We start from the raw sequence: 14252 nt of genomic DNA, 5'->3' as shown, positions 1-14252 counted from the left end.
AAAGGACAAAGTGAGGGTTGGGGGGCGGGCAGCAGCTTTAAAACAATGCGTTCAGCTTTCAGACAGCTTTGGGCACAGTCAGCCCCAGCCCCACATGTCTGTGCTGTTTGTCAGGCTGGGAGACGGGCAGAGCCTGGGAGGTGTGATTCCCAGCAGGGGCAGACAGACTCATGCCATTTCAGCTCCAGCTAAGGCACTGAAAAGACCAGGGACATTGTGGCACCGGCTGTGGCTCAGGCTTCCTGGGTGCATGCCTAGCCAGCCTCCTCGGTCCAAGCACAAGGAGCTAACCTGAGCCAGCACCCGCACTGCACCATCCCTGCTGCTTTTTTTTAGTGCATTAGCTCCCTCTGAGTAAGGACAACTCTGCCAACCCATGATGGGAACAACACTGCCCTGCTATGGTGAACACAGACCCTAAAAGGGAAGGTCCCTGTTCGGTGCAGCAGAGTAGCTCTAGGAGCAGGACTGCAAGTCAGAGCCTCCCTCTAACCCTGGAACCAGGGGTTGATGCCTGGGGAAAAGCCTTCAGATCTTTGGCCACCCAGGCCTTCTCAGAAAGAAGGGCTGGAACTTTTTTCTTTTTTCCCCTTTGGCTTCCCTAAGGCCTAGGACTCTGCTTTTAGAAGACTGCACAAGCAAGGAGACTTTTTGTTTGGATTGTTTTAGGCCTCTCTACAAGTGGGCAGAGACCCTGAACAGCACCCCCAGAGGGCTCTGCCCCAGCCTCTAAGACAGACGATGAGCCAACCATCTCCCCAAGGAAGTGCCCAGTTCAAATTCAAAACTGGTTTCAACAGGTGCACTTCAAAAGCCATTGAGTTGCATTGCACCTTCTTACCCCCAGACTTTAGACTCTGGAGGGGTTTCTCTCCAAAGTACCAGCAATATTAAGATAGGGCAGATGCTTTCATAAGCTATTTGAGCGTGTTCCTTCTGCCCCTGACTCCTAGGCTATGTCTACACTCGCGGCATCTTGCACGAGTAATGTGCAAATGAGGCTAAGCGTGGAATATCGCCGAACCTCATTTGCATACCTAATGAGCCACCATTTTTTTCAGAAGAGGCTCTTGCGCAAGAAGGAGCGTCTACACTGCCCCTTCTTGTGCAAGAAAAACCCTCTTGCGCAAAGCTGTTACACCTGTTACTTTTCAGGAAGAACGGCATTGCGCAAGAGGGTTTTTCTTGCCCAAGAAGGGGCAGTGTAGATGCTCCTTCTTGCGCAAGAGCCTCTTCTGAAAAAAAAGGTGGCTCATTAAGCATGCAAATGAGGCTGAGCCTCATTTGCATATTGCTCATGCAAGAAGCCGCGAGTGTAGACATAGCCCTAGAGACCAGTGATTTTGCTGCCCATTACTCTTGTGTATGGAGCGGGAGTGAGATTCCTGTTCACCTCCATTGCGATTGTCAGATCAGAACTTTCTAAAACTGCGCTCACCTGATACCTGCAAAATAAATAGCAGCATTTGTGTATATTTGGCAGGACGGGGAGGCTGGGTACGTGCTTGTCCCATCATCTCAAAGAACATAAGAACATAAAAATGGCCATATTGGATCAGACCAAAGGTCCATCTAGCCCCGTAGCCTGTCTGCCGACAGTGGCCAGCACCAGGTGCCCCGGAGGGGGTGGACCAAAGACAATGATCAAGCGATTTGTCTTGTGCCATCCATCTCCAGCCTCTGACAAACAAAGGCCAGGGACACCATTCCTACCCCTTGGCTAATAGCCTTTTATGGACCTAACCTCCATGAATTTATCTAGCTTCTCTTTAAACTCTGTTGTAGTTCTAGCCTTCACAGTCTCCTCTGGCAAGGAGTTCCACAGGTTGACTACACGCTGTGTGAAGAACTTTCACATATTAGTTTTAAACCTGCTACCCATTAACTTCATTTGGTGTCCTCTAGTTCTTCTATTATGGGAACTAATAAATAACTTTTCTTTATTCGCCCTCTCCACACCATCATGATTTAATATACCTCTATCATATCCCCCCTCAGTCTCCTCTTTTCTAAACTGAAAAGTCCCAGGGTATGTCTACACTACCCCGCTAGTTCAAATTAGCGGGGGTAATGTAGTCATCCGCAATTGCAAATGAAGCCCGGATTTGAATTTCCTGGGCTTCATTTGCATGAAGCCGGCCGGCGCCATTTTTAAATGCCGGCTAGTTCGAACTCCTCGTGGAATGAGGAGTACAGCTAGTTCGGATTAGGAAGCCTAATCCGAACTAGCTACTCCGTGCCGCGTGTAGCCACACGGCACGGGGTTCGAACTAGCCGGCATTTAAAAATGGCGCCGGCTGGCTTCATGCAAATGAAGCCCGGGAAATTCAAATCCCGGGCTTCATTTGCAATTGCGGATGACTACATTACCCCCGCTAGTTCGAACTAACGGGGTAGTATAGACATACCCCCAGTCGTTTTAACCTCTCTTCATATGGGACCCGTTCCAAACCCCTAATCATTTTAGTTGCCCTTTTCTGAACCCTTTCCAAGGCCAAAATATCTTTTTTGAGGTGAGGAGACCACATCTGTACACAGTACTCAAGATGTGGGCGTACCATAGTTTTATACAAGGGCAGTAAGATATTCTGTGTCTTATTTTCTATCCCTTTCTTAATAATTCCTAGCATCCTATTTGCCTTTTTGACCGCCGCAACACACTGCGTGGACGTTTTCAGAGAACTATCCACGATAACTCCAAGATCTCTTTCCTGATTTGTCGTAGCCAAATTATCCCCCACCATACTATATGTATAGTTGGGGTTATTTTTTCCAACCTGCATTACTTTACACTTCTCCACATTAAACTTCATTTGCCATTTTATTGCCCAATCACGTAGTACTGTGAGAATACTCAAAGTTGGGTTTTGAAAAGGGCAAATGAGGAGTCACTGTTTGAATGTCCCATGTGGGGATGACCAGAGATTTTTAGATAGAAGAACGTAAAAATATCCGACTTTTATTTAAAATCCAAGTCCAATGATAAAAAAACCCCACACCTGTTTCAAGGTAGAAGAAAGTGAACTTTTGGAGACTATGTATATTATTATTTATTATTTATATTGCAGTAGCACCCGGCGGCCCCATGAGCTCAGTGCTGTACAAACATACCAGAGAGCATCCCTGCCCATAAGAGCTTACAGTCTGCACCTCTCCCTGGTCATCCACTCACTGTCAGATAGACCAAGCATGATGCATTGTTAGCCTCTTCCCTCACTCAGCTTCCCTTCCTCCCCCAGGAACAATTTGGGCAAAAGCTCAGAAACCTGCAGGCTTGATTCCTTCCCCAGCTCCACAGAGAGAAAAGGTCAGTTGCTAGGACACAGCTGAATAGGGGTCACTGTGGGCTGGTTCAGGAAGCAGAACCACCCACCCTCTCCCAACACACACTATGGCAGTGACGGAGCCTTCCCCAGAGTGACCACGTTTCTGCTTGGCCAGTTGTACGGGTTTCCCACAGGGATTATTGCATCATCTATAAGTGGGGTTTCCTGGTCTCCAACCCTCCGCTGCACCCTCCACTTTGCCCCCGGCAAACATGAGCGCGGCTAAAAGGAAGCCTTGTTCAGTGGCCTTAAGGAGGTATTTTTACATGTATTTGCTGTTTGCTTTTGAATTTCCATGCTCCGTTGGGTTGCGGTCCCACAGCCCCTGTCGGGGGGGCAGGGAGGCAGTAACAGGGCAACCTGATCTCACGCAGCACATGGTCAGTGGCGGCAGCATGGAACTCCAAGCCAGCAATACTCCCCTCCTGTGAAATCATGACAGGAAATGGGTGTTGCCTGAAGGCACTGGGCCCCACTGCCTCTTGGGCTATTAGACACTTATCCCCTGAGGCGATGTCCCATTTCTTTATCCTAAGCAAGCTGGGATTTCTCCTCCCACGTACAGCCGGCACTGAGATCTATGGAGGCCAGGGCCACCTGTCCTGGGGGTTCAGAGGTAAGGGAAGATGCTGTGGAGAAGAGCAGCCCGCAGGGCCTGTGCATCCCCTTCCCAGGTGCATCTTCCTCACCCCCACGCCCACCGTCCTGTGGACTGGTCACTGTGAGGCTGGGCAAGTGGGGGAGCTAATGATGCCGCACACAAGGCAGTCTCCTCCCTTCCATGCACTTTGCTGGGCAGAATCACCTGCTCCTTGTCTCCTCCTTCTGCAGGGGATGGCGGGGCCCATTGTGACCGACTTACTGGGCGGGGGTGGGGTGAAGGGGGTTGGGGTAGCAGGTTCATTTTGAAACCCCGCGGCTAGATAAGACATGGATTCCACAGGCGGAGGTCTGGGGGAGGGGGCAGGGAGGGCTGAGGGGTGCAGACCCTGGCAAAGGGGAAGATGCTCAAGTGCTGTTTCTGCTCTGGGGTACAACAGCAATACTGGCATTGGTTAGAGTCAGTCTCCTTCCAGTGAGCAGAGGCTACTAGGGAATGAAAGAGGGGACACCGCAATAACACACGGTTCTGAGTGAAGCTGCCCCGTGGTGGTTGGCTAGTCACTTGGTGCTGGATGGGGTAGGAGGGGCTGGTTATTTGGCACCACGCTGAGGCTGCAGCAGGGGTATGTGTGGATTTTTTCTGTGCCACTGAAAGAATAAATAAATAAATGCCAGCTGAGCAGAGCCCGGGCCAGGGTGCCACTACCTTCCTTCCTGCTTCACCAAGGCCAAGGCCGTGCCAAGAGCGTGGCACTGAAGGCAAGAGAACGTGAGCCACACGTGGGGACTTAGATTTGAAAGCGTTACTGGGAACTTCCTTTAAAGAGAGGATAGAGGAGAACTGAGCAGGGCCTCCTTGTCCCCAACTCAGTATCCAGAATCTGTGGTAAGAACTTGCCAGGGAAAGGTGGTTTTCTCCAAAGATCCTCCCACCCGTGGGTCACCTCAGTGGTGAGGTCCCAGTGAGATCCACAGACGCCTGCCACCCGTACGCTCTGAGGTCACAGAATTTCCAGCCCTTTTCTAGTTTGTGAAAAAAGGAGATAGACCACACGTTTCAGAGAGAGGGCTCTGGTGCCAACGTTGCGATCTAGACTCTGGTCTGAACCTCAGTTTCCCCAGGCTTCCAGAGGTGTTTGGATGTGGAATTCAGAATGGCCTACTGCAAAGACCAGCTCAAGGTGGGGACAATGAAATCCAGATCCAAACTGCCCCAGAGTGTCGGGTCAGGTCTGAGTTGGGAGCCTTGATTCTAGCCTGGGTCCACCCCCACTTCCTTGAATGGAAAAGAAACAAAAACAAGGGACTAAAAGGCGCTTGAAAATATCAGGAGAGAGGTTACCCAGGAAATAAATAGTGATAAGAACAACGGCAGTACTCCTAACGTCACGGCAGCCCAGAAATTCAAGTAGTGTGCACCTCTCAAGAGCACGTCCTTCAAGCCTCTGAGGCTCAGAGGTTGGATTGAGTCCCACAGTTCACTGGTACAACCAGCTCCCTCCCTGGGGTAGGAATGGAATTGGGGGAGAAGAGAGGAAAAGTGGACACAGTCACTGCTGAGGACCATGTCTTTGCTGTACGCTCCTGGATGCCGTGCTTCAGTGAGACATAAAGACATTGAGAGTCCAGTCTGTCTGTTTGAGACCCAGCGGCCACCCCTCAGAGCTGAAAGGGATATTGTTTCAAATAGTCCCCCATTCGCCTGGGCAGGGGCAGCTGGTCCACCTCTGCTGTCGATTTATTGATCTGTAGCCGGCACAGGTGCTGTAGGCTGGGGGCACTGTCCTTGCGGCCGAGCGGCCGTATCAGCTTCAAGTGTACCGCCGCTGCCACTATCTCCTTTGGCATGGTGGACAGGGGCGAGGCTGGTGGGTAAGGGGCCTCGTTCTTGTTCTCCGTTGTGCAGGACGTGACGTAGTGCTGGATAAGGCTGACCACATCTGGGAAGGCCAGGATGCGGGGTTTGGACAGGCAGTTTGAGTCGAGCCGGAACTTGCTGTCAGCATATTCAATGCGCACGTTGGTGGGGCCCCGGTTGGTCTTGACAGAGAGTGTGAACAGGTAGCTGGGGTGGGTGCTGTCCCGTACCAGGAAGGTTCCCTCAGGCATCTTCTGGAGATGCTGCTTGGCCTCGCTGGCCGTGATAGATCCCCAATACCAGCCTGGAAAGGAATCCCAGAAAGAGAGTTCACTGAGAAAGCAGGCAAGCAAGCAAGAAAGAAAAAAAGTCATCCTTAGGCTGAAAACATGGGCTGCTCATAACAGATAGGCCCTGAAGTCCGTTCAGGTCAAGGCCTAGGAGAGAGGCCAGGGGCAGACTTCATGAGAAAGGCCCAGCCCAGCCTGCAGAGATGGCATAGCCCAGCCTGCAGGGTTTCCAGCCTTTGTTTTTCATCCGTGTGCTCAGGCTGGGGGAGGCTGCTGCACTGTTTGGGGCTTCGGCTATGTCTCCACAGCTTCCCTCTTCTGCAAAAGCCTATGCAAATGAAGCGTGGATTAGCATATGGCTGTGCTTCATTTGCATAATTAAGTAGGAGCCGTTTTTGCGCAAAATGGCACTGTCTACACAGCGCCTTTTTGTGCAAAAACCCCGTCTTGCTCAAGAGCCGTTTTTCCTGAAAAAATGAGGAAGAACGGCTCTTGCGCAAGAGGGGGTTTTGGCACAAAAACAGCTCCTAATTAATTATGCAAAGGAAGCACAGCAATATGCTAATCCGTGCTTCATTTGCATAGGCTTTTGCAGAAGAGGGAAGCTGTGTAGATGTAGCCTTAGAGAGAAAGAGGAGTCAGTTCCCCTTTCTGAAGAGTGAACTGTTAAAGGCAAAGTTCCTGTGTATGCCAGGTGTGGGCTACTTTGTGATACAAACACAAGCCGGCAGGTGGTGCCTAAGACTGGGACCACTCATTGCACTGATAAGTTTCTGCTGTAAAAGCGTCTGGGGCAAGATGTTTACAGCAGATCAGCCTTAGTGCCCGGCGAGCTTCCTAGGAGGAGACTCTTCTTGGAGGTAGGTGGCTCACAGACTGTCCTTCCCTACACCCAGTGGCCTCCGCCCTCAGTGCCCTCTTGCTGGTGGATGGAGCTTACCGGATTCTCGCAGGTAGGAGAAGGTTTTTGCAATGCATAGGAGATCTTCTTCAGGATCTCGCATCCGAGGCAGGTTGTTTTCAGGAGCAGGCACCACAAAGGCAGGAGCGGATTCTCCCTGGAAGACCGTAACGGAGCGAGGTTGCATGATCTGCTCCGACAAATTCACTGCAATGCCTCTGAGTGACTGTCTCCTGATCTTCTCCTCTGCCAGCAAAGGATGGGGTCTAAAAGGAAGGACATTTTGCATGATTTTTAGCTTGCCTTGGCTTGTGTTATCCGCTCGGCACGTGCTACATTGTGCTCCAGTGCATGTTCTATAAAGAGATCCCCGCCATGGTTAACGTTTCCAACAAAAGTAGAAAAGGGAAAAAGCAAACATCACAGAGCTAAAGATGAGCCCGTAGGGAGGGATGGGTGGAACACAAGTTCAAACACAACCTTGTAACTTCACACCAAGAGCCTGACTGATGTTCCTCCAACCTCAACCCATTCTCAACCCTGGGATATGCACTCCTCTGAGAGATGTGTCAACTCATCTAAATCAGGGGTGGGGAACCTTCTTTGGGTTGGGGGCCATTGACCCACAGAAAAATCAATTGGAGGCTGCACACAAGTGAGAATAAAAACCAAACCCTCACTGACGTGGCCCCCAACTGAAAAGGAGAAAGACACTCCCCATATTCCAGAGCCTAGGGGGGAGCCAGGATAGTAGATTTTGTGTGCTCCAGCCCCATAGTGGGACAGCAGAGGGGGATGGAGCGCCAGCATGGGCTCCCCAGTGCTGGGGAAGGGGGGAGTCCCGAGCCTCAGGGGCCTGATCCAGGTAAGTCAGGGGCCGCATCTGGCCCCCGTGCCTTAGGTTTCCCATCCCTGATCTAATATTTTCCTAGTTTTACCACAGGGTCCACAAAAGGCACTGGAGAAGTCAGTACAAACTAAACTTTCATACGGACAATGACTTGTTTATACTGCTCTATATACTATAGACTGAAGTGTAAGTACAATGTTTATATTCCAGTTGATTTATTTTGTAATTCTTTGGTAAAAATGAGAACATAAGCCATTTTCCAGTACTAGTGCGCTGTTACACTTTTGTCTTTTTATGCCCAACTTTGTAAACAAGTAGTTTTTAAGTGAGGGGAAACTTGGGGGCACGCCAGACCCGTTAAACTTTGAAAGGGGTACAGTAGTCTGGCAAAACTGAAAGCCACTGCTCTAATCTGTGAGACACTACATTTGTAATAAGTCTCTGGGGAGGAGATACAGACAGGGTGCCGGATGATATACACTAGGTCTGCTTCTGCTTCTGGTGTGAATGGCAGCACCTCCATTTACTTCAGTGAGTGACTCTCCCCCCCCGACCTCCATTATCCTCCTGTCTCTGCAGATTGGCGTGATCCTGTCATGCCTGTTAAGAGCTACGCGTGGGCTGATCTTGAAATGCCACCCTCACAGAATAATCAGCCAGTGCTGGCATTACACAGGCCCTGGCGTTCACATGGTATGAAGGAAGCTCAATGTAAGCCCAGCCACCCAGCATGTTTATAAGGATAGAAGGGTTCCAACAGGGTAGTGCCGGGGGGTGAGCCTTGTTCGGCATGGTTACAAATCTTCCACGAGAGCAGTATTTTGTAGCCTTCTTGCAACTAGCTGTCATGTGTCCTGTTGCCTGTGGTCTTCAGCGAGTCCTACTCAGTACAATGGGGAATGACAGGGGAAAGTGGAGGGGATACAGGATGATGGGGGCGTGATGTGGAGCTCTCAGTACCAGTCAGGCGTCTGAGTCTGAGGAATTAGCCCACAGTTTTCACTGCAAGGGGGAACGTACAAAGCCATGTGCTGTGCAGTAGAGGCTGAAAATATGAAAATACGCAGCACGTGTTTCAATGGTCTAGGGGAGCGGCACCGCTCCTGCATGTGAGAATCCCACAGATCTGGCCAAGTGAAATGCAAAATTAAAGGAAAGACAAATAAAAGGAGAGCAGCTGATGGGAGGGTTGGATTGGGCCTGGCTCAGGCCTTCAGGCTTCTGGCATTCTTCAGTCTCGCTCAAACCTGTGCTGCAGCACATCTCAAAGGTTTAACCCTCGGGGAACTGGCATCAGCATGGCCTCTCAAGAGTAAAAAAATATAAAGTAAATGTATTCCCGGGGAAATGCAATACAATCCTCAACTTGAGACCTGCGGGGTGCCTGGAACTAATGGAGATTAAAAAGGCAGCTGCAGATTTCTCCCACCCACGTCATAGGAAAAAGGGGGGGAGAGAGGACGGACGTCCCTGGCATTTCTCCTCCAAACTTACCAACTTTGTCCGCTGTATATACAGTGACATTTAACAGGCACATAAACTTGGGTGAGGCAAGGGCTAAGGGGACAGACTGATCTTCCCGACTCTATCCTGGCTTGGCCCACTCCTCTCCCCAGCCCTCTCATCCTGCTGAGACCCATATGTGGGACATAGACTCAAAAGGAGGGATATATGAAGAACAATAGTGACGAGGGGTTGAAAATAATGAGCGAGCTTCTCCTTTAAGAGTGAGCGAGCACAGCATTCCCTGGATCTGCATTTAGAATGTAGCTCTGCCAATTTGGAATAAAGAGAGGGCCTTTTATGGGGCCACAGTCTTCTCAAGCAATGAAAGGCAGTCGGTGAGAGTACACTGACCCCACAAAATCAAAGGCTCTCCAGACTTTCTGAAGAGACTGCTGTGAGTTTGCATCAGTCATATACAACCCTCGTCTTCCTTGGCCAATCTTTACTTTAGGATGTGATTTGCAGAGATTTTGTTTCCCGCTCACCGATTTCTATCTATTTCTATAAGAAAGACCTTACCTGCTAAATCTCCGTGCCAGCCCTTAGTTCTCACAATAGGCTCTGATACCTAGTGTACAAAGCATTTCTTTGTGGCTCCTGCAGGTAATAGCTCTGGATGAGATTCCCTTTCCAAGGGTAGTACTGTTGGGAAGGGAGCCCAGACACTTTCTCTCAGCAAAGGCTTGCCTGGGTTATGTTCAGTAGCTTTTGGGCACTGCCTGTGTTCCTTTGAAAAGAAGTTGTATAGGCCTGATCTGCCACTCTCTTGCACCTTGTGCAATCCTTGTGTAAATTAGGTGTCAAATGCTGCCCTCAGAGGAGGATTTGGTGTTGGTAGCTTTTGACACCAGCAGTTTGCATTGCACAGGTATAAATGACTGCACCAGGTGAAGGGGAGAAGGAGATGGGCTCCAGTCCCATCTCGAGAACAATTATCCTGCAACTTGGATTCCAAAATGGAGCTTGCTTCCTCCTGGAAATGTTTCTGCTACGCCCTGACGCAAAGTCTCATGTTTAAATAAATGTTTTCTTGTTGCTAGCATGAGAACTATTAAGACACTTGATTTGGGAAGGAGATTAAGAGGGGAGACTGGAAAGCAGTTTTGAATGGACTCTTTAGGCAATTCCTAGGTACCTTAACTAGTCAGTCAGGATATGTCTAGACTACAGGCTTTTGTCGACAGATACTGTCGACAAAGCTTCTGTCAACAAAGAGCATCTAGACGACATCCAGTTCTGTCGACAAAGCAAGCCGCTCTGTCGACATGAGAGTGTAGATGCAAAGGACAGTGGAGCTGCAATAACACCTTCTGTCGACAGAACTCTGTCGACAAAAGGCGTTATTCCTCGTAGAATGAGGTTTACTGCCGTCGACAAAACTGCCGAGTTCTGTCGACGTTATGTCAACAGTACTCGGCGGTAGTGTAGACACAGGTATAGTTTTGTTGACAAAAGTCCACTTTTATTGACACCCTCAGTTACTAGAAAGTTCTGCTCCTGCTTCTGTATCTTCTATTGTCTCATGGAATGCTGGGCCTGAACCTCCAGGCCTCCGCTTGAAGCCACCTTGGGAGGCCATTCCCCTTGCATTAAAGGAAACTTCAAACCAATTCACATTTCACTTCAGAAATGCAGAAAGGACTCAAGTTTTTAAACTCTATGTACAACTCCCTTTCCGAAGCCACAAGGGCTCTGGTGAAGTAGAGCCAGTGTGGATTGGAAAGATGAGTTCACCTCCAGTGGTTCTCTGCTGGCTCTCATATGCTGCCTGACTATCCAGCCCTCTGAAACCTGTAGAGCCCAACCCCTGTGTATTTCTAGTGGGGGGCTGTTCCACAAAACCCAGAGGAGGGTCACAGGCGATGCTGCATGGATTTTGCTCTCCTCCCACCCGTATCAAAAAGCCTGGTGCTGACACAACCTCTAGTGAGCACAGTGCAATGAAAAGAAGTTTTAAAACCCATGATGGCCGGAACAAGGACCCATTAATGGACGCTAATTAATGATGATTCAAAAGTTGCTGAGCTACTAAGCAAGACAAATAAAGAAAAATGACCTAGGGTAAGGAATGAACCATACACGTTGTCACTGTAGCTGCTGTTATGAACCAGATAAAGAACTATGGGGAAGAAAGTGTAGTTGATACATTTTTTGTCCCCAAAGAAGCAGCAAACAAACTTTCTGTGATGCATCAAGGAAAGCCCTGGAGAATTATGAAGTTACAAGAGCGCAGACATAGATGGTATCGATTAGCGTGAACTTTGTTATTGCCTCTGTGATAAGTCAAACTTAATAACAACACACAGTGAAATAGTATAGGGAGAAGTGTCTATTCCTACACTCATATCGGCAAACTCACATCAACTCCTGCAGGGCTTTTGCATGAGTAAGAAGGGAAGGGTTAGGTCCAAAATGCTTCAAATCCTAGAGGACAATGTAACTAGAAGCAATAAACAAGCAGAGGGCTATAAAACAGTGGACAAACTCTCTCCATTTGAATGAATGACAGGTTATTAGAGGATGATGGCTAGGCTGTAGATATGATATATTTGCACTTCAGTAAAGCATACGATAAAGCCTGACCTGAAAAATTAATGTCAAGCAGCTTGGCTTTGGGCACTGTTATATGGGCTGATAACACCAATGAAATCAAACAAAGGAACACTTAATCCGAGCAACAGGAAAATATTTGTAATAGTGATCTTAATGAGAGGTTGGAATTGGTTCTCAGGGGAAGTGGTGGAAATCCCCACACTTAGTCACTTAACAGTTAGACAGGACAGAAGAGTCATACTATGGGGAAAATCATCTAGTGGCAGACAGGATGGATAAAATGACATTATGGCTGGACATTAATGAATGTTGAAGCTTGCAGATATTTCCAAGGGCACAGGTGCCTGATATATTCCTGCAGAACAGGTACATACCCATGCAGATTAGCCGTGTCCTGCCTAACTAGCCATGTGGGCATGCAAATGCCAATATGCATGCATCAGCCCCAGGGTACTCATACAAAAAAAAGGCCTGCACAAGTATTTATTTTCACCTTATTGGGTATCTGGGATACGAGGGTTTTCCCCATCTTTAATTTCTATTAGGCACTGTGTAAATATACATGTACATGTACACATGCCTAATCTTGTAGAGAAAAGCTATGAAAGAAAAAGCATGCATTCCTTCTAGATATTCGTCTGGAATCAGACAATTTCTAAAAACAAATGATTGAAAACCTTTTCTCTATAAGCAGTTTGTTTTTATGGAGAAATTGGAGAGCTCCCAGTATTCTGTGCTTCAGTCTTCTGCAGTTTTACATATGAAATATTGTCCAGCACAGTCATAATTTCCCCCTAGCTGATTTTTACCGGGTAAGTATTGTGAGTACCTTGAGATTTCTCATCTATAGAAAGAGCATGAATATCAGGGATCCTATCTTGTTCAAGCCTTTTTGGACAAAATATATAAAAAAACCAGAAACCCAAGACACTCACATGTACAGGGGGGCAGATACTCAACTGGTTCAAATCATCATAGTCCCATTAACTTGAATGGACCTACATCAGTTTATATCAGCTGAGGATCTGTCCCACAGTCAATTACTGACAATTCTCAAATTAAGCATTTAAAATGAAAGCCATAATGAATCTTACCCCTGAACACAGAGGATCATGTCACTCCAAGACCAAGGAAAAAGCATTAAGTCTTCAAAAGGATGGGAAAATGATCTTCCCCTTTTTCTTGTCTCCTTCTCCTTTGTTGCCCAGAAGGAGGTAGGACAAGTCTTAGGAATTCACAGGAAGAAAAGATTGGACTGCTCTCAACAAACCTCTTCCACAGCACACGCCCGGAGAAGCCAAGCAGAAAGCAAATCAGACTGCCCAGAAAGAAGCTTTACGGATTTTTCAGCAACTTTAGCTAGGAAAATGTGCACTGTCTTGGTGCTTTTGAAGATGATAAAATATATTCTTGCTCTGATTCAAAAGAAAAAAAATAAAATAACCAGAGAAAAGGAAAAAATGGTTTTTAAAGAAGGAACGAATTCTCCTTCAGAACAACCTTTCAAGTCAGGGTTTGAACCTCTGAAATAACAATAAATAGGTATCAATAAATAATCTCTCCCTGAATGTAGAGCTGGGAGAGCAGCAACCTGCTTGGACACTGGCTCCAGAAGTAATGAAGCTCTGAGAAAAAAAACACAGCTAAGTAATCTTTTGTTTGCCCCTTTTAATCTGTTCCAGGAAGTGACGGATTCCTGGAATTGTATTGTATTCGCATCACTGTTCTGACATTAAAAAACAAAAAGTATAAATAGACGTGTCCATAATGGACGTCTTGATGTCAGCACAGCACTCCAGAGAATTGGGGGGCAAAAAAGCCTCCAAAAGATACCAAAATCCCCAAGGAAAAAAGCAAGGTCAGATCAACTCGGTCATCTCCTTCCAGGGACCCGGCTGAAAAGTTGTAAGTTGTTTTCTGTTTTATAAAGCACTTGGCTGCCGTTCCCTATGTGTTCAAAGAAATACCTTTGATAGATTTCCAAGAACTTTCCAGGAAAGCTGGGCTGGACCACAAAGCTCTGCCAATCAGGGCAAACCCAGGCTGGGCTGGACCTCAGAGCTCTGCCAATCAGAGGCACCCGAGGCTGGGCTGACGCTAGAAGCTGCAATGAGCCCAGCCCCACAGTCACAGAGAAACAGGCAGCAGCAGCAGAAAGGAGGGAGGGAAAAGCAGGCAGCAGCTGCAATCACAGGAGGCCTTTTAACCATGTGGCTAGGAAAAAGAGATGAGAGACCTCCCTGACAATTCCCAGATGGCCGTGTGAAACCGGAGAGCAGCGGTAATGCACCCCCTATAAAAATCAGCCTTGATATGTATCACAAGGCTGGGATCAAAGATTTCCCCCTCCTCTAGCTTTAACTTG

At 48.0% G+C, this 14252-nt stretch overlaps 1 protein-coding gene across 1 annotated transcript; it reads right to left on the bottom strand.

The window, feature by feature from the left end:
* Window positions 1-3032: 3032 nt before the first annotated feature.
* Window positions 3033-13836, bottom strand: CISH (cytokine inducible SH2 containing protein). The gene is made up of 3 exons (XM_006139665.5): window positions 12982-13836; window positions 7018-7244; window positions 3033-6091 (listed from the first exon to the last, which is right to left on the bottom strand). Exons 1-3 carry the CDS (start codon window positions 13026-13028, stop codon window positions 5589-5591), a joined length of 777 nt encoding a protein of 258 aa, XP_006139727.4. The 5' UTR covers window positions 13029-13836; the 3' UTR covers window positions 3033-5588.
* Between the last annotated feature and the right edge of the window lie 416 nt (window positions 13837-14252).

This window comes from Pelodiscus sinensis, chromosome 11, assembly GCF_052426305.1.
Source record: "Pelodiscus sinensis isolate ZL-2025 chromosome 11, ASM5242630v1, whole genome shotgun sequence".
In the NCBI taxonomy this organism is placed as follows: Eukaryota; Metazoa; Chordata; order Testudines; family Trionychidae; genus Pelodiscus; species Pelodiscus sinensis.
Note: the sequence above shows the minus strand (reverse complement) of the source record. Positions and strands in the feature narration are given on the sequence as shown.

Excerpts from the sequence above, each read along its gene's own strand:
- CISH (XM_006139665.5), bottom strand. The coding sequence starts at position 13,028 with ATGCTTTTTCCTTGGTCTTGGAGTGACATGATCCTCTGTGTTCAGGG. Across the intron at positions 7,245-12,981 it reads ATGATCCTCTGTGTTCAGGG|ACCCCATCCTTTGCTGGCAG; the intron begins GTAAGATTCATT and ends CCTTCCTTTTAG. Across the intron at positions 6,092-7,017 it reads CTCCTACCTGCGAGAATCCG|GCTGGTATTGGGGATCTATC; the intron begins GTAAGCTCCATC and ends ATTCCTTTCCAG.